The 20000-nt window shown below is 43.9% G+C and overlaps 1 protein-coding gene across 1 annotated transcript in view; it reads right to left on the reverse strand.

Moving 5' to 3' along the window:
* ninl (ninein-like) overlaps window positions 1-20000 on the reverse strand; it is a 54349-nt gene that overhangs the window by 20020 nt on the left and 14329 nt on the right. The window contains exons 8-13 of the mRNA XM_034681657.1: window positions 11800-11976; window positions 7366-7502; window positions 2902-3042; window positions 2312-2486; window positions 1852-1962; window positions 1070-1156 (exon numbers count right to left, since the gene is read on the reverse strand). Coding sequence (XP_034537548.1) covers window positions 1070-1156; window positions 1852-1962; window positions 2312-2486; window positions 2902-3042; window positions 7366-7502; window positions 11800-11976 — 828 coding nt within the window. The remainder of the gene's footprint in view (window positions 1-1069; window positions 1157-1851; window positions 1963-2311; window positions 2487-2901; window positions 3043-7365; window positions 7503-11799; window positions 11977-20000) is intronic.

Here is a 20000-nt window from a genome sequence, read left to right on the forward strand (position 1 = left end):
TACATGTGGGTTCTCTGAGTCCTTCACATGTGGGTTCTCTGAGTCCTTTACATGTGGGTTCTCTGAGTCCTTCACATGTGGGTTCTCTGAGTCCTTTACATGTGGGTTCTCTCAGTCCTTCACATGTGGGTTCTCTTAGTCCTTTACATGTGGGTTCTCTGAGTCCTTTACATGTGGGTTCTCTGAGTCCTTCACATGTGGGTTCTCTGAGTCCTTCACATGTGAGTTCTCTGAGTCCTTTACATGTGGGTTCTCTGAGTCCTTCACATGTGGGTTCTCTTAGTCCTTTACATGTGGGTTCTCTGAGTCCTTCACATGCGGGTTCTCTGAGTCCTTCACATGTGGGTTCTCTGAGTCCTTCACATGTGGGTTCTCTGAGTCCTTCACATGTGGGTTCTCTGAGTCCTTCACATGTGGGTTCCCTTAGTCCTTTACATGTGGGTTCTCTGAGTCCTTCACATGTGGGTTCTCTTAGTCCTTCACATGTGGGTTCTCTGAGTCCTTTACATGTGGGTTCTCTGAGTCCTTCACATGTGGGTTCTCTTAGTCCTTTACATGTGGGTTCTCTGAGTCCTTCACATGTGGGTTCTCTGAGTCCTTCACATGTGGGTTCTCTGAGTCCTTCACATGTGGGTTCTCTGAGTCCTTCACATGTGGGTTCTCTGAGTCCTTCACATGTGGGTTCTCTGAGTCCTTCACATGTGGGTTCTCTGAGTCCTTCACATGTGGGTTCTCTGAGTCCTTCACATGTGGGTTCTCTGAGTCCTTCACATGTGGGTTCTCTGAGTCCTTCACATGTGGGTTCTCTGAGTCCTTCACATGTGGGTTCTCTGAGTCCTTCACATGTGGGTTCTCTGAGTCCTTCACATGTGGGTTCTCTGTTTTAACCTGAGACACACTTTGACCTCCTGACTGCTTCTGTGTCAGGATGACCAACATAAAGCAAAACACACACAAACACACACACTCTAAACTGCAACACACACAGTCTGCACTGTAACACACACACACACACTCTGCACTGCAATGCAACACACACACACTCACACAGAGTCACTCTCTCTCTCACCCTGCACTGCAACTCGTATTCTTTGAAGATCTCGGAGAACCGCTCCTCGTGACTCAGAGCAGAACCAGACGGGTCCAAACTGGCAAACTGTGGATCAGAAAACAAAGGCACCTGATTGGTTACTGACGATCACTGGATCAGAAGTCATCTTCATCGCTCACAGAGGAGAAGAAGAGGAGTGAACCTAAGTCAGAGGAAACACTCATTCATAATTTACCTGCTACAAGTCACCTTACACCACTCTGTGTGTGTGTGTGTGTGTGTTTGTTTGTTTGTGTTTATTTGTGTTTTAGTGTGTCTATGTGTGTGTGTATGTGTGTGTGTGTGTGTGTGTGTGTGTTTGTGTGTGTGTGTGTGTGTGTGTGTGTGTGTGTGTCTGTGTGTGTGTCTGTGTGTGTGTGTGTGTATGTGTATGTGTGTGTGTGAGTGTGTGTGTGTGTGTGTGTGTGTGTCTGTGTGTGTTCTTATATCTTTGTGAGGACCCTGGTAGCTGGTTGTTACCCTGTCATGAGGTAAGTTTAAAGTCTGTTTTTCTGTTCGCTACATTCTAAGGTTTGGACTTCAGCCTTTATGAGGACTTATGGTGAATGGACTCTGTCCACTCAAAGCTCTGTTACACTCCTCACATCCTCACAGCGGGAATGGTGTGTCCGGGTTTAGGTGAGGGGGTCAGAGTTTGGTTAAAAGTCCTGTTCAGATTCAGAGATCTGGATTCTGGCCTGCAGCTTCTGGGGGGTGGCGTTGGGACAGAGCCTGTGAAAGGTGCAGACATGTTCAGTTACTTTGTCGTGCAGCAGCTGGTCCAGGTCTCTCTGCAGCCTGTTCACTGAGCTCTCTGCTTCAGTCAGCTTTAACTTCACAGCACTCAGCTCCTCGTCCAGACGACTGTTCTCCTGAAAGCACAGAAACACTTCATGATCCTGGAGTACTTCTGTTCCTGATGACAATAAACCAGCATGCTCTTAAATACACTGAACTGTTATTTCTTTCAATCAGAGACATGTTTGATTCCTGTAGAGCAGTGCGCCTGCAGTGTGTAAGTAACTGAGTGTAGTTGACTCTGTCTGGGTCAAAGTTCATGAATAGTCCTGAGGTCCAAGTCTGTGGGATGGTTGTGTTAAATGTGTCTGACTGTGTCTCTTATATTCAGACAGTCCGGTGTGTGTAGAGAAAAACAAACATAGAATCCGATCTGAACAGAGCTCCTGATTAAAGCATGTAGAGCAGGTGATATGAGCTCACCTGTGTGGCGCTGCAGAGCTCCTCCTGCAGCTCGGCCTCCTGCGCTCTGAGCAGCTGCAGCTCGTCCTGCAGCGTGCTGCGCTCTCTGTCCGCCTGCTGCAGCAGAGCATCACTCTCCTGCTCCGACTGACTGCGCAGAGCCATCAGCCTATCACGGAAGTCCTGCTCTATATCCCTGCCAATCAAAGAGCAGCTAGACATCAACATCATTTCATAACAAAAACAGCTCATGTTACAACACAAACATCTCATGTTATAACACAAACATCTCATGTTATAACACAAACATGTCATGTTATAACACAAACAACATGTCATGTTATAACACAAACAACAAGTTATAACACAAACAGCTCATGTTACAACACAAACAGCTCATGTTATAACACAAACAACATGTTATAACACAATACAACAAAATAATTCTATCAGGGATCTTGGGGGGTCACCTGGGACTGAGAACACCTGGCATGATTTTCCACCATATGAGGACATAACAATCTTCAGTTAAAGAACACAGGCCATGTGATAATTAGTTCTCCTTGTGAAGTCAGTGACACAGCTTCAGAGGGTCCAGGCTTAATCCTCACCTGATCCTGGTCTGGTTCAAGGTCTCCATGCTGGCGTGTCGGTCGTCTACCTCTCTGACCAGTTGCAGGTTCCTGTGGTCAGCCAGCTCCAGGTCTGCCTTCACCTTGTCCCGCTCCCTGCAGGCCTGCTCAGCAAACACCCTACACACACACACACACACACACACACACACACACACACACACACACACACACACACACACACACACACACACACACACACACACACACACACACACACACACACACACACACACACACACACACACACACACACACACACAAAATGGTCAGAGTTTTTATTGTAGCTCATTGATTGTTGATTGATTACTATGGTCCAGATCTCAGTGTGGGAGAGAGGGTCTTTGCAAGATTGTGCCTGATTCATGGAGGAGCACAGGTGTACTTGACTCACAGGTAGAGGGGCATTTGAACCAGCTGTGAGAACAAGAGGACAATGTCTACGCTGCAGGAACCAGGACTCGCAGGAACCAGGACTCACAGACTCAAGCTTCACCATGCGGTAGCAGTAAATCAGACTCATTAAATAATCCCTAATCCTGATTCTCCATCTCTGAGAGGAAGTCAGCATCCTACACAAATCAGACTGGATTTCCTTGCTCACATGATCCAGCCTTGACACAGAGCTCTTTCCAAACAGTCTGACTGACCTGCTGCACAGGTTTCTGGTGTGACTGACTGCCAATCAGGATCAGTTTGTGCTTCATGTTGTAAAAACATACTCCAGCTGTTCATTCAGTCTCTGAACATCACTTTACAAACAAGAACACTCCTTCAAAGTCCAAACACCAAAACAGGTTCAGCATCATGTGGGAGCGCCTGAAGACACATTCACCTCCAGCAGGGGGAGCTTAAGAAAAGAGCATAAGGCCAGAAGTACAGTTGTGTTCAAAATAATAGCAGTTCCACATCACTAGCAAGATAAATCACTGTTTTTGTTAAATTTCAACTTCTACACTGCAAGTAAGTTTCTAGAAGGTTTAGTAAAGGTATAGAAAACCAACAGACCCAACAGGCATGGTGTGCATGCTGCTGATTCTGTGAAACTGAATCACTAACTGAAAGGGGCGTGTTCAAAAAAATAGCAGTGTTGAGTTCAATAAGTGATAATGTGAAAAACAGGTGTTAAACAGGTGGCCCTCATTTAAGGATCAAGGCAACTGACGCTGCATATGCTGGCTGTGCATTTGTCCTTGAAAAACAGAGTAAAATGGGTCGTTCAAGACACTGTTCAGAAGAAGAGCATTCTTTGATTAAAAAATTAATCAAAGAAGGGAAAACCTATAAAGAAGTGCAGAAACTGATAGGCTGTTCAGCTAAAATGACATCAAACTTTTTAAAATGGCAACCAAAACCAGAAAGGTGAGGAAGAAAAAGAAAAAGGACTATTCAAATGGATCGGAGAATTACCAGAATGGCAAAGGCTCAGCCAATGATCAGCTCCAGGAGGATCAAAGAAGATCTAAGGTTGCCTGTGAGTACTGTAACAATCAGACGACGTCTATGTGAAGCCAAGCGACCAGCAAGAAGCCCTCGCAAAGTCCCATTGTTAAAAAAAAGACATGTGCTGAAGCGGTTACAATTTGCCAAAGAACACATTGACTGGCCTAAAAAGAAATGGTGTAATATTTTGTGGACTGATGAGAGTAAGATTGTTCTTTTTGGGTCTAAGGGCCACAGACAGTATGTCATACGTCCTGCAAACACTGAATTGAAGCCACAGTACACAGTGAAGACGGTGAAGCATGGTGGTGCAAGCATCATGATATGGGGATGTTTCTCGTACTATGGTGTTGCTCCTATTTATCACATACCAGGGATCATGGATCAGTTTGAGTACATCAGAATACTGGAAGAAGTCATGTTGCTGTATGCTGAGGAGGAAATGCCCAGACAATGACCCCAAACACACCAGCAAGCGAGCAAAATCATGGTTCCAGACAAACCGGATTCAAGTAATGGAGTGGCCAGCACAATCCCCCGGACCTTAATCCCATAGAAAACTTGTGGACTGACATGAAAAATGCTGTTCATGAGGCAAAACCAAAAAATTCAGAGGAATTGTGGAACGTAGTACAATTGTCCTGGGCTGCAATACCTGTTGACCGGTGCCAGAAGTTGGTCGACTCCATGCACCACAGATGTGAAGCAGTTATCAGAAACCGTGGGTATGCAACTAAATATTAGTTTATGATTCTCAGGAAAGTTGAATCTTCAAGCATTTCTTAGTTTATACTGTACATTTTTGAGTTTGTAAAGACAGATGTCAACACTGCTATTTTTTGAACATTATATTTCTTGATTTTCTGTAAAATATTATCAAATTCAATTACCGTTTCCAATTTTCTTGCTTTGAAATAGAAAGTGCTGTGTCCTAAATGCATTTGTGTTCATTAAAATACAATTTATTTGATTTGACCTTTTTACTCACACTGCTATTATTTTGAACACAACTGTAAGTGTGAGACCGGGGGTGGGTTGGATTAGTCCTTTAGGAAGGTTCCTAAAGACGTAGTTCAGGAACTTTACCCCTGAACTACGTGTGTTTCAACCGGTGGACCCAGGGTCTAAATTTAGTTCAGGGGTAGATAATCTCCCACCCTAAAAAGACCCTGCTAGGGGGGTAGTACTTTTCAAAGGTCCTGGGACTTTCGGGGGGCGGGGCCTGTAATGCTGAACGTGTCTGATTGGTAGATTAACCTCAGTGTTTTTATTCCTCCCTCCGTCCACAATAACATCACACACATCTGTGATTCACTTGATTTCTCTTTCTTTCATTAGTTTTTATTTGTTCGTTCTTTTTTGTATGTGTGTGTACTTTTCAAAAGAAGAAGCTGTGATTCTCTTGATTTAGCAGCTTGTAACAGTAGTCTTCTCTCAGCCCACCGTGAATGCGTCTCTCCCGGTGTTATGGTTTTAAAAGTGACCCTGTAAACTGGAGACCTTCAGCTGAACGTGTCAGTGTTTGTGGAGTTTACACAGCTGTTGAAACACAGAGGGAGTTCCTGGGAATGCAAACTAGTTTAGTTTTTATTAAGATTTCAAAATATCCTCATCAGATTCTGGTTCTGCTCGAGGTTTCTGCCTGTTAAAGGAAGTTTTTCCTCACCACTTTAACTAGCTAAATACTGTGAGGTGCAATGCTCATGGTGGATTAAGGTGGGGTCAGACTGAGTCTTACCCTGTCTTGGTGTTGGGTCTCTGTTCATAATTTGACATAGAGTGGTCTAGACCTGCTCTGTTTGTAAAAGCGTCTTGAGATAACGTTTGTTGTGATTTGGCGCTATACAAATAAAAATTGATTGATTGATCAGATATTTAACCCTCTGTAAGCCTTTGCCCATTAATGATCGTCTAAAGACGTTTATGAGGGAGGCATCCGGCTGAAAGTCTCCAGTTAACAGGGTCGCTGTTTAAACCAAAACACCGGCCGATCTCTGCCATCTCTTGTGTGAGCTTTTCAAATGGACTTTAAGATTAGTGGGATTTTCCCCCTTGAGAAATGTTCCGCTTATTTTATCACCTCTCACTGCAAGGCACTTCCTCCCAGAGACAGTCACATTCAAAGTCATCCCAAATTGGGCTCGGCCTCTTTCTCCTGACTTTCGTTGGCATTAACGCTCTGCTAGCAGGTAAAGTGTGGACGCGTACCTGCTTGTGCGACTGCGCCAACTGAAGTGAAACTGACAGAAAGGGCCCATCAGTCTTGAGCCTGATTTATACTTCTGCGTCAAATCTTCAGCATAGCCCATTCCTTGGTCTGCGTAGCTCCCGTACCTACACAGAGGCGTACGCACACCTCCTCCAAAATGTAAATACCCATCAACAAGCCCTGTGATTGGTCCGCTCAGGGGCATTATATTTGCTGCTTTTACAGCACTTCCGGATCCCAGCTCATCGGCCATGTATTTCATCTCCTCCTCTCTATCCTTCATGTAATCATGTCTGTATGATAAACAGCAACATGTATCAGCTGTAGATTAACAGAACACGCTCTGAATCTCTGTGGAAAAGTAAACAGAGATCGTAGCGGGGCTGGAAGCAGGCGACCAGCTATCAGAGAGACCACACTGCCCTCAGGCGTTTCAGAGGAATATTGCTGGGCGACACGGACACATCAACGCACAAGTATGTGGTGCTCATGTCTGCATCAACCACTGCTGCCTACGGTCCACTGAAGTATAAACCAGCCTTTAAACTAGAACTGAAGGCTAGAAAAACTCAACACATGCTTTTTTCCAGAGCAAGAGATATTTGATTTGATTGTCTAGAAGGATCCACACTGGATGGAAGTCATGTTGAAGAATCTCAGGTGTGTGTTCAGTAAGTGATGAAGATATTCACAAGATTGTCAGGTGAAAACAGTCATCTCGGTCAGTGAATCTCACTGTGTCTGCATTCATCCTGCTGTCAGAGAAGGATTACAGGATCTATAAAACCTACTGCAGGTGTTGGATCTCGTTCTTGTAGGAGATGAGAGCCGCCTGGTGGATGCCGTTCCCGCTGACCAGCAGCTCATTGTCCAGAGCCAGAGTCAGGTCTGCCAGACTGAGGCGCTCCTCCAGGGGGAAGTCCAGAGTCTGCAGGGGGAACAACAATGAACTGGGTTAGAGCACATCCTTAAAGCATGCAACATGAGCGAGCATCAGCGACAAACTCAGCCAGATCACATGGTTTCCTCTCAGAGTGTCCTAACTGCACAGGAACAGGTCCCCAGCTCACTGCAGGGACCAGGATGAAGGGGCAGCTGGCTGAGCGACTGCTGAGGCACTGAGAAACTATGCTGTTAGAGCCTGTTAGTTTGTCTCAAAGAGTGGAGACAGTGGGGCATTAATAACATCCATGACATGAATGAAGTGAAGCGAATTAATCATAGACTGTATCAAATTTTGACGTAGTCTCCGTGATGTCACCCATTTGTTTCTGAGCGCTCTTTTGAGGCCAGTCGGCGGCAGCAGCCATATTGGAAATGCTGAACTCATCCTAACTTAGTGTGAGGTAAAGAGGCGGGGTTTGAGCCTCCTAGCCAACAGCTATGTGTTCCGGCCTGTCAATCAGTCATGTCCTTTTTGGGCAAAACTCGTAATCTTAATACCTTCTGAACCGTCAGGTCAGAAATAAATTCACCCCCGTAGAGTGTGTGTCGAACAGCTGACTGTGCAACAGGAGGAACATCTTTTCCTGCTGGCTTGAATGTCCCGTCTTTAAAAAGAGACATTTTGCTCCGTGATAATCTGTAAACGTGTCCACACTCTGTGAATGGCTGATCAGGAGACCGTCTCACGACCACTGAACCAGACGCTCACGCAGCGCAGCGAGGAGACAGACGTGTGTTAATGATGCTCTCCTTCACGGTGAAGTGCAGTTCTTGTGTGTTACTGACAATCACAGAACCCAGACAGCTTCTCTCAGACGTAACTGACCTCATCTGTCCCAAACTCCGCCCACAGGGAGCAGCTTTGTTTACATGTTGTCACAGCAGCTGATCATCAATGGTTGATGATTTTCTGTTGCTACACCATGTGACGTAATTTAACAAATCTGAACAGGTCTTTAATCCAACCTGGTTTATAATCAAGTCTTATTTTAGCCCACCAGCCTTCACGTGACGTCTGCTCTGTCTTGTTACACAGATTTATGAGACGCACCTCTACAGCATCCCCAGAGCCTGAACACAGAGAGTCAACGCTGGTGAAGACAGAGATCCGCTCTCTTTTGACTTCAGACAGAGGGTGTTCACATTCAGAGATTTAACACCACGGCACCATGTTTATATCCTAACATAAATGCCCAAACTCATGTTAGCATGAAGCTCAAAGCAGCTGAATCCGATCTGAAGACTTTCCTCTGGAGGTCGGCTTGTTTCTCCCGCTGTGTGATGAACATTGTTGGTTCCATGAAGCCGTCAGTGAGTCTGCTTTGACACAGAGACTTTGTGCCGGCTGTCCGAGAGGAAACAGAACGCTGAGCGTCTGTTCAGCCTGCAGAAGAATCAGAAGAATGAGGCGGAGCTGCTGTGGTCTGAGGAGAGCAGGAAAACCACGGGCTGAAGAGCTCGAACACAGAGCACAGCTCGCCCTGTAAAGGCGTTTTTCAACCAGAGGAACTTTATTCCGGAACTAGGGACTTTACCCGAGATCTAGGGACTTAACCCAGGAACTGTTTGTTTCACACACACACAAAACGATAGAACAAATAAAAACTAATGAAAGAAGGAGAAATCAAGAGAATCACAGATGTGTGTGATGTTATTGTGGACAGCGGGCGGAGTAAAAACACTGCGGTTAATCTACCAATCAGACACGTTCAGCATTGCAGGCCCCGCCCCCCAAAAGCCCCGGGGCCTTTGAAAAGTACTACCCCCCTAGCAGGGGCTTTTTAGGGGGGAGATTATCTACCCCTGAACTACTTTTTTGCCCTGGTTCGTCGGTCGTAACGCACGTAGTTCAGGGGTAAAGTTCCTGCAGTCAAAAAATGCCTCAAATGCACCTTAAAGCTGGGGTTGGTAATCAGATTTAGATCCACTTTTTGTTATACTGGTTAAAATGATCTTTATGTCCTGATGGCAGTCAATACATAATGTGTTCTTAAAAAAGAGGTAAAAAAAAGCTGCTATCTACAGCCGGAGTAAACCTGGGAGAACACCAACAAATCACTGTTTTTGGGTGCCAAAATTTTAAACCAATCAAATCCCGTCCTGCTGTTCTGCCCGCCTCCTGCACGTACATTTCCCCAGCCTGCACTCCCCGTCTCCTGCCTCTGCTTCCCCTGCCTCTATTTACTGTCCCTCTCACTCGACCTCAGGCCTGTCCCCTCTGACCCGATGAGGTGCTTTGCTCAGGACTGTAGTCCGGATCAGAGTCTAAAAAGCTCTCACCACGGGGCTCTGACAAGCAAAAGAATTAATGACGTTCAGTAAGTCCTACAGAAAATGTAGATGTATCGTAGCGTCCATCCGGACGCTGTAGGGATGACTAGCTGATTCGTGAACACGTTGAGTTTTAATAATCGGTCACTGTCGGCCGTTACCACGCCAACCAACAAAACAACAATCAATGTTTGAATGAATGAAGAACTTCTCCTCTTGTCTCTCCTCTCTCCCACTCACACTCTCTACACCTCTCCTGATGCCTTCACTAACTGTCAACACTGTAGGAATTAAGAACATCTACACTGAACACGTTTAACAAACAGTAGATCTGTTACAGTATTATATATGTGTTATAACTTTTCTCCTGATATCGTGTCACCAGTACAACTAGATAATGCTAGCATGACAGTTGTGAGTGCTAACAGCAGCCATGTTTGTTTATGTTTTTAACTTTCATGATAATGTTTTGGTGAGGACCGGTTTTGAATCAGTCACCATCATATGGTCATGAATCAGAGGCACTCATGCACGTGAGCGGGGCAGCGTCGTTTTGGAGGAGCTCCGAGGGAGGAGGGGAGGGGTTAGACGGAGTCTTGAGGACATGCTACATTCAAATTCATGCTAGTTTTCCGAGACTACCAACCCTAGCTTTAAGTGAGAGAAATCCCCTGAAGAGTCAGACCAGGACTCTGGAAGGTGTTCACCTGAGAGTAAGTCTGCTGCTCTCACTCCAGAGCTCAACCACATGAGCTCACTCTCAGTCTGCACACAGCAGGAGGTTTACTCTCAGGAGACTGGAGAGTCTGTTATCAATCATAAAGAAATTATTGCTGACTTTGGGACTGAACATACGGTCGTCCTGACGCGCAAGACAACTGTCTCATCTCTGGTACCAAACACAGACATCTGACTTCAAAAGATCAGCTCTGATCAATGACCACAGGTCCTAACAGGTGGTCACTACTTCATGACTCCTGATGGTGGCGCTAAAGACATCCATCCTGACTTCAGCTTCAGAGACAGTTTGTGTTCTTCAGCCTATCAGATATCCTGATGGATCTGTGTGGATATTAACACGGACGCCTCAGAGGCAAAAAGACTCAGAGCTCCCCCTGCTGACTGTCTGCAGTACAGCTCATAAGCCCCGCCTCCTCCATGTTAACAGATGGGACATGGGTCAAAAAATCATAACATGGTGGTGGAGGGGGCATCATGGTTCGGGTCTGCTCCGCTGCCTCAGGGTCTGGACAGATCGCTATCATCAACAGAAACAGGAATTCCCAAGTTTATCAAGACATTTTGCAGGAGAACTTCAGGCCAACAACCCATCAACTGATGCTCAACAGAAGATGGAGGATGCAACAGGACAACGACCCAAAGCATAGAAGTAAACCAACATCAGAATGGCTTCGACACCTTCTGGAGTGGCTCTGTCAGAGTCCTGACCTCAACCAGATTGAGATGCTGAGGCACGAGAGAGATTCACACCAGACATCCCAAGAATATTCCTGACCTGAAACAGTGTTTTAAAGAGTAATGGTCTAAGACTCCTCCTGGGCGTTGTGCAGGTCTGATCTGATCTACAGGAAACCTTTGTTTTGTGGTATTAGTTAAAGCAGACTGTTTGTCTATTGTTGGGACTTAGATGAAGATCAGAACACACTTTAAGACCAATTTATGCAGAAATCAGGTAACACAAAGGGTTCACAAACGTTTTCTTGCAACTGTACATCAGCAGGTCGGACACCAGCTGGAAGGGGTACATGGCAACGGAACCTCATGACATGACTCTAAACAGACTGAGGACCCGGTCCTGAGGTTCAGTCTGGAAGAAGAGCTTTAGTTTAAAGTGGTTCTGGATTTAAGGAGACTTCATGGTCCTCCTTCAGAGGTCCTCTCTGTCTGCACTACGTCAGAGAGAGCCTGATACCCTTTTAATCTCATTACAAACCTCACCCCCATGAAACAGGTCCACACCCATCCTCCCGATTCTAGTCCGTACTGACCTGCAGGATGTCCCGGCTGTTCCGGATCCCCTCCTCGGTCCACAGGGCGATGACCCGGTCCGGGGTGCTGCATCCTGAGCCGTCATCCAGCCGACTGAGGACTCTCTGACCCACGGTGGCCGTCAGCAGGGAGGGGGTGGTGGAGCGAGCCGAGTGCTCCTCTGACACAGCTTCGGACTGCATGGAGAACAGAAACCAGACTCAGGCTTTAGTCCACATGGGCCCTGAGAGGCTGGCGTGAGTCTCTGCTGGTTTTAAAGCCCATGAATGAGTCTCAGAGTTAAGGTTTCAGGAACACAGCAGTAATGAACAGAGTTCTCAGGGTCCTAATAAGCAGGGTGATGTGGAAACTTTAATCTGGATTAGCCTCCTCTCACCCGGAGACACGCAGGTCCCAGCACAAACATCTGAGACACAGATCAGATCCGGGTGGAGGTGGAGGGTCCTCCACCCCACAGAACAACACGACCTGAGCAACAACCAGGCCTGATCTCCCCCTTCAACACCACACACAGTGCTGTTCTTTCTGTTTTGACTACTCGCCACCTGAAGGCATCGCACATCCTCAGAGCGTGACCTCAGGTGAGGAACCTGAAAGCACCACAGGCCCAGAGCAGCTCCAGATGTGGTTCAGATTCAGGAGAGAAGAAGAAACACAGACACAGTTCCAGCCTGCTCGTGAACAAACGACATGTGTCATCAGCAGAGTGGACGGTCCCTCTCTGATGACCACGAGAGGAAGGCGTTAAAGTGTTCTGGCACTCACACACTCACAGACTTCTGGTGACTGGTATTACCCTGGATCATGAGAGCTCAGTGCCCAATAAAGAGCAGCTGTGAGATTTAAAACACGTCATGAAGCTCTTACTCCCTAATCGACCTCTCATTCTGTTTTCAAGAGTTACATAAGGACCTCGGTCTGCTGAGGCTCTCAGGGAGGTCACAGTACCACCAAGGCCTGACTGTAAATACTATTCGATAATCTCTACATGACACACACACACACACACATACACACACACACAGGCACACACACACACACACACACACACACACACACACACACACACACACACACACACACACACACACACACACACACACACACACACACACACACACACACACACACACACACACACACCTGTCCCATTAACAGCCCGTTTGTGTGGCAGTCTTGTTAACAGCAGCAGGACGAGGTGCTGCTTGTAGCGAGCACTGACAGCGTCTGTCTCAATCTTTATGTTGGTGTTTCTGTGACGCAGCGTGGCGTGTGTGTTTACATGTTACAGACATGCTCAGTCTCTGAATTACATGTGTAGTAGTGTGAGATTCAGAAACAGAGAAAATCACTGCAACTGTCTCTAATGTTTTCTTCTTCCAGACCCAACTCAGTCGAGGCAGATGGCTGTCTAACATGAGTCTGGTTCTGCTCGAGGTTTCTGCCTGTTAAAGGAAGTTTGTCCTCTCCACTGTAACTAGCTAAATACTGTGAGGTGCAATGCTCATGGTGGATTAAGGTGGGGTCAGACTGAGTCTTATCCTGTCTTGGTGTTGGGTCTCTGTTCATAATTTGACATAGAGTGGTCTAGACCTGCTCTGTTTGTAAAAGAGTCTTGAGATAACGTTTGTTGTGATTTGGCGCTATACAAATAAAGATTGATTGATTGATTGATTGATTGATCCTTCTTCTGTTACTTAATGCGGTTAGCAAACAGCTTTAAGACGCTCTATAGCCACGGCTGGCGGGAATACTGTATTACAACCAGGCACCGATGAAAAAGATGAATATTTGTACTTTTAAAATGAGAAAATATTCACGCTTCATAACCTCCTCCTTCTCCCAAAATCTCTCTCTGCGTTAGTCCTCACATCCTCACATCCTTTTATCGCCTCCACCTTGATGGAGGATCTCCTCATGTCTGTGATCTGATCACAGCACGGCCTGGTCGCCTTCTAAGGTTTGAATTTAAAAATCATCAAAGAGGAACTGGGCAGGGTGGCAGCTTTTGAGAGAATGTCCTACAGTCTAATAAATGAGGTAGGAAAATATAATGATAAATGGGGAAAGTTTCTGCGGTTCCACTCACCACAGGGGAACCTTCTGGGCACCAGCTGATTGTTTTTTTTGAATGCCAGACTATATAATGTGTACATTGCACAACAAGTTGTTTGTATTTGTAAAAATATTAAGACATTTACTTTGCGGTGTGGTTGTTGGGGCTCTGAACTGAATGCAGGAGGTGTGGCGAGGGTGCGTTGAAAGGAAGCAGTGTGGACACTGTTGGACGAACATTGATTAAATATCTATATGTGAAGTATGGGTAGAGGGCATGTGACAGTGGTACATTGGACATCTTGTTAACTTGTCCAAAATGTCTTGTTAATACTGGTATTTTGTCATTCTCATTATCTGTGCATTATTTTATTATTGTTATTTTTTCTTTATTGTCTGATACAGTATTTTTCTTCTCTGTTTGTTGTTTTGTCTATTTGTTTTTTATTATTTTTCATGCCAGTCAAAGTCACACATTTTATCTTGATTTTTTTTTTTTTTCACTCTTCGGCTCGGCACTATTTTGTCCTGTATGTTGTTATGTGTTGTTAAAAATTCTAAATCCAATAAACTTGAGTCATAAAAAAAAAAATCATCAAAGAGATCCTCAGTGGAGGGTCTGCACCCTCTCCCCTCTGACTTCATTACCCTTGCAGGGATCTGAGTGGGCGGAGCTGCTGTGATAGAGAGCTGAGCTGACTGTACCTGATGGATGAGACTGCTGCACCAAGACAAACGTGGCGAGTGTTCCAGGAGAACTGGCTCCACTACATATGATCCAGAACCTGACCCTGAGCAGGAGCAGGCCTCTGTTGGCGTGTTGTAGCTGTGGTTACATCAGCATGTCTCTGAGTGGTAGCTTCAAATGAAGGTGCTATGAGTCACTTTCATTTGTAACTTTGTTGTTGAAGCTATCTGAAGTGGTTAGCACAAACAAACAGCATCAACTGTATGTTAGCAGCTTGTCCAAGATAAAAACCAGAGTCAGATGAAGGGTCTGTCTCTGATCTTTGACCCCTTGATTCTGCACTGAAGCAAAATCACAGTAAGGTAGCAGGAAGTGGAATCACTGAAGGAGTGAGTGTGAGAGTTTACATACATTGCCGAAATGCTAACAGATTACGAGCCATCTGGCGGCCTTAGATCCTCAGGTGGGGCATTTTTGATCGTTCCAAAGTCGAGGCTCAGATTCAAAGGGGATCGAGCTTTCTCCATCAGAGCTCCTCGACTCTGGAACGACCTCCCTGAGGAGATAAGGTTCGCTGAGTCAGAGACATCTTTTAAATCTCTTCTTATAACACATTTTACAGACTTGATTTATGTGACTTCATCCTTCTAACTGTTTTTACTTCTACTTTATTATTATTATTGATTATTTATTGTTTTACTTCATGTATTATTTTAAAGTTCCTAATTTATCTAATTGATTGGTGAGCCACAGGCATCCACAGTTTCCCTGTACACTAACCAGTTACAGCGGATAGCCACCTCTATTTTAAATAATGCCTCACACCCTCTGCACAGTGATTTCCAGCTTCTTCACTCTGGACGACGGTTTTTAGTCCCAAGGTGCAGGACACAGCGTCACAAGAAAAGCTTTGTTCCTGCTGCTATCACTGAGCTGAACAAGCAATAGCTTTTATTTTCCCACACAGTCAGCCTCCAATCTTATGACTTGAGCCCAGATTGTCTTATTTATTCATGTGATTCCATTGTTTTTATTGGTTGACTGTTTTCTGATATGCTTTTTAAATGGAACCTTTAGCACTTTTATCATTTTATCATTTTATCATGTCTATTCATTTTACCATTTTTAGTGTTAGATTAGTTTTTAGGATATTTTTTGTATGTTTTGCACATTAAGTAGATTGTTCTGTCTGAAGTCTATCTTGTAATTTTGTATCGACCGAACATCTCACTGGCTGCAAAACAAGTTTACCTACGGGTACAAATAAAGTAACCTGATTTATCCTGAACACTTTCTAAAATTTCCCGATGTGATGTCCTCCTCTCATTCTGAAAACCTCTTTTATTGTCCTTTAATGCTTTTATTTACTTACCTATTTTTATTTATTTATTTATTTTATTCATCCTTAAAAAAACTCTTAAACACTGATGTATTGGTCTGTTGTCTCACCACTTCATTCTGTTTAATGTACGTGTATTCTCTTTAACCTCACGTTGTATTCTATGTTGTTACAGTTCCTCCTCCCTGTCTGTCAAAGGTTTACTTTGTTATTCCAACCATGCTTTGTTTGTCAAAGCACTTTGTAAACATTTGTGCTTAAAAGGTGCTATATAAATAAAGTTATTATTATTATTATTATTATTATTATTATTATTATTATTATTATTATTATTATTATTATTATCATTATTATTATTATTATTATTATTGCAGCATGTTTATGTAAATCCCTCCTGTCATCACAGGAGCAAATCACAAATCTCCTGGGGGTAGCTACGTCTTCAGAGGCAGAGACTGACTGAGGTGTTTCTGTAGAGACGAGGCAGACAAGTTCTTTCATTCTACAGGAGCTTTAAAGAACCTGGAGAAGACGAGGGTGGAGGAGGGAGGAGGGAGGAGGACACACAGGTGGATCCTTTTCTAAAGTCTTGTGAGCACAGGCGTGACATGTCAGGTGTGCAGCCCTGCACCTCCACTCACAGTGTCCTCTTCCCGCTGACCTACAGGAAATGTGACCGTCTAAAAACTGAGAGTGAAATGTAATCAACTATACACAGGATCATTTCATAAACTCAGGAATCAAAGAAGGATCTGTACTCTAACATTTAAATAATGAATGAAGTAACATCACTCATAATCAGCTTCTTCAAACAATCTACTTCTTCATGAAGTTTCCTCTGTGACTCTATGAGCAGGATATGAGACAGGCTAACATGTCTGTTACATGAGGGCTTCCTATATATCCACACAGGTTAGACAGGTGGGCAGCTTGTCTTCACTACCTGATGTCTCTCCTCCTCCTCCTCCTCCTCCTCCTCTTCTTCTAAAAGGAGCTAGTACGTGAGGAGACGACACAGGTGAGACAAGTGAGCAGCTTGTCTTCACTACCTGATGTCTCTCCTCCTCCTCCTCCTCTTTCTCCTCCTCCTCCTCCTCCTCCTCTTCTAAAAGGAGCTAGTATGTAAGGAGACGACACAGGTGAGACAAGTGAGCAGCTTGTCTTCACTACCTTATGTCTCTTCTCCTCCTCCTCCTCCTCCTCCTCCTCCTCCTCCTCCTCCTCCTCTTCTAAAAGGAGCTTGTACGTGAGGAGACGACACAGGTCAGAGCTGCAGGAGAGCATGCTGGATCCTACAGGTGTAGACCAACTGATGGAAACCCGTGATGAACAAATCAAAGCTGAGTCAGCTCCAGGTGAGGTTATGTATGAGGTTAAAGTGAGACGTTTTGGTGTCACCTGTGTGTAGCAGGAGGTCCTGGTGTAGTCCCTGCTCCTGTCTGTCCTGACCCACGTTAACAAACCGCAGCCTGAGATGAGACCTGACGTGCAGGACATGATGTCCTCTACCTATCTGTCTGAGTAGAAACCAGTACACCTGCAGCACCTGACCCCCTCCCTCCCTCCACCTGATCACACTAAGGACTGTCAGCTGCAGCAGGGCTCCCTGATTGGAGCAGTGGCGATGCATTCAGGAGCTCCTTGTACACTGGGATACTCAAAGGAAAGGTGCATTGTTTGTTCAGGTGTGAATGATGAGACTCATCCAGTGCTATAATACTCATGATCAGTGACAGAGCTCGCTGTGATTGGTCACTTTAAAACACTGATGTTTAGGCTACCTTTCAAAATGTGAAGTGGCCTTTTTTTTATTACTATTATTACTCTTAATTTAATTATCATTGTTATAAGTATTGATTAAATACTAACTATTATTTATTAGAAGTATATCAACAAAATGATTTTATTTATCATTTATTATTATTGTCTTTTTTATCAATTTTATTTTTACATGTGTATGTGTGGATGTATCTACAGTATGTATGTATATACAGTATATATATATATATTTTTACTATTTCAATTTATTTATGTATGTATGTATATATTTAGTATTATTATATTCATTCTTATTATATTTCTTTATTTTTATTAATGTGTTTTTTATTTTATTTTTTTTTGTTTTATATAATATATAATAAAAAATTATATAAATTATAATTATATAATTTTTTTAATATATATATTTATTTTTACATGTTCTTTATTTATTTATTTATTTATTTGTATTACATTATTATTATTTTTTTAATGTATATATTTTAGGGATGTACACAATTAATCGATTATCGATTACTTGATTGTTGAGAAATTACTTGAAACACGCATTTTTGTTTTCAATTTTCTAATCACATTGAACAAACATCATGTGGTCTCATATTTGGTTCAGCTATCAGAGAGGTGTTTGAAGTTTAAATCATGTTTGGATGTGAATCAGTTGACTGAAGGTGTTGCTCACAGCAGAGACGCTCAGCTGGGGGCTGAGGCTGAGTGACATGTCTCCACTTTTTAAAGGTGACATATCACGCTTTTTTCATCAACATATATTGGTCTAAGAGGTCCCCAAAACATGTCTTTAAAGTTTATGCTCAAAAAAACACTTTGAAATCAGATTTTGGCATGCCTGAAAACCCCTCTACTTCAGTCCTCCTCAGAACAGTCTGTTTTCTCTCTGACCACGCCCCCTCAGGAAGTGGATGAGCCCTCGGCTCTCCAGCACGTTGATCTAATGTTTACATGTTGGCTGAATATACACGGCTGCTCACAGACCGCGTTACTTCAACCCTCTGAATCTGATCCAGAATCTGATCCTGATGGAGAGGCGCCTGTAGCAGGACCTTTCTGAACCATTGGTCACAGATTTTGTGTTTCTTGTTGTTTTATTTGTCAGTATGTCGACGTGTGTCTTGGTACACAGCTACAGCTACAGCTATGAACATGTAGCTATGTGGCTATGCTAATTAGCGCTAGCAGTTATCCATGACAAATAAAAATCATCCACTATATCTTCAAATCTGCAGACGTGGGGAGTAAAACCGACCTCTGCCAGAAAGGCAGCGGGACCTTTTCTGAAGGATTGGTCACAGATTTAGTGTTTCTTGTTGTTTTATTTATCAGTATGTCGACGTGTGTCTTGGTACACAGCTACGACATGTAGCTATGCTAACTAGCGCTAGCACTTATCCATGACAAATAAAAATCATCCACTAGATCTTCAAATCTGCAGACGTGGGGAGTAAAACCGATCTTTGTGTTTATTAAGACAGCCTACAACTAGCATGCCTCCCTCCTAAGCTCCTTGTTAGCACACATGTGTGCAGGTAATGAAAAACGGGGAGGGATTCAGTATTATTTTATACAGTCTATGGGCTGAACAAGCTCCGAGCTCTGACTCCGTGACAGACCGGATATTGTTGTTACGTAACAAAAACACGGAAGTCTGAAACGGCTCGTTTCACACACATTTACAGAAAGGTGGAGAAATCAGAACAGGGGCAGAATGGATTTTTTTCATTCTCGGGGGGTTTGTAGACATGCCAGGGAAACATATTTCAGGTAGAGAACCATTAAAAAGTCCATTTTGCATGATATGTCACCTTTAAAGAGGATCAGTACGCTACTGCTGCCAACAACAACACAAACATGAAGGTTGACAACTTTAAACAGGACATTTCCAAACTTTAGATACAAAGCCAACAGACTGGTGGGAATTACTAATACTCTATGTTTGCAGAGCAGCAACATCAGAGCCGTCTGGGCTTTTCTGCAGCTGGACTGATTCTGACCCGGTTGAGCTCCCAGCTGAAACCTGGCCGAATACACACGTTTATTTTTCTCAATAAGAACGAGTAGACAGAAAACTGGACTCTGTGAGTCTGAAGTACTTTTCTGTTAGTATTGTGAGCCTTCACATTATAAGACTATGTCCACGGAGAATATTTTTATGACCCTGATCGTTGATAATCAGAGTTAAACATGTAGCTGTATTCAATACCGTTGGTTATGTGCACTTTGTTGCTGTAGAAAATATAATTTTGGGGGAAAAACGTATTTTGGCCTGGTTTTTGACATGAGAATAGTCATATTTTTTTATTGATTAATCGATAATTGATGGTTAA

This window comes from Notolabrus celidotus, chromosome 4 (genome assembly GCF_009762535.1).
Source record: "Notolabrus celidotus isolate fNotCel1 chromosome 4, fNotCel1.pri, whole genome shotgun sequence".
Taxonomy (NCBI): Eukaryota; Metazoa; Chordata; class Actinopteri; order Labriformes; family Labridae; genus Notolabrus; species Notolabrus celidotus.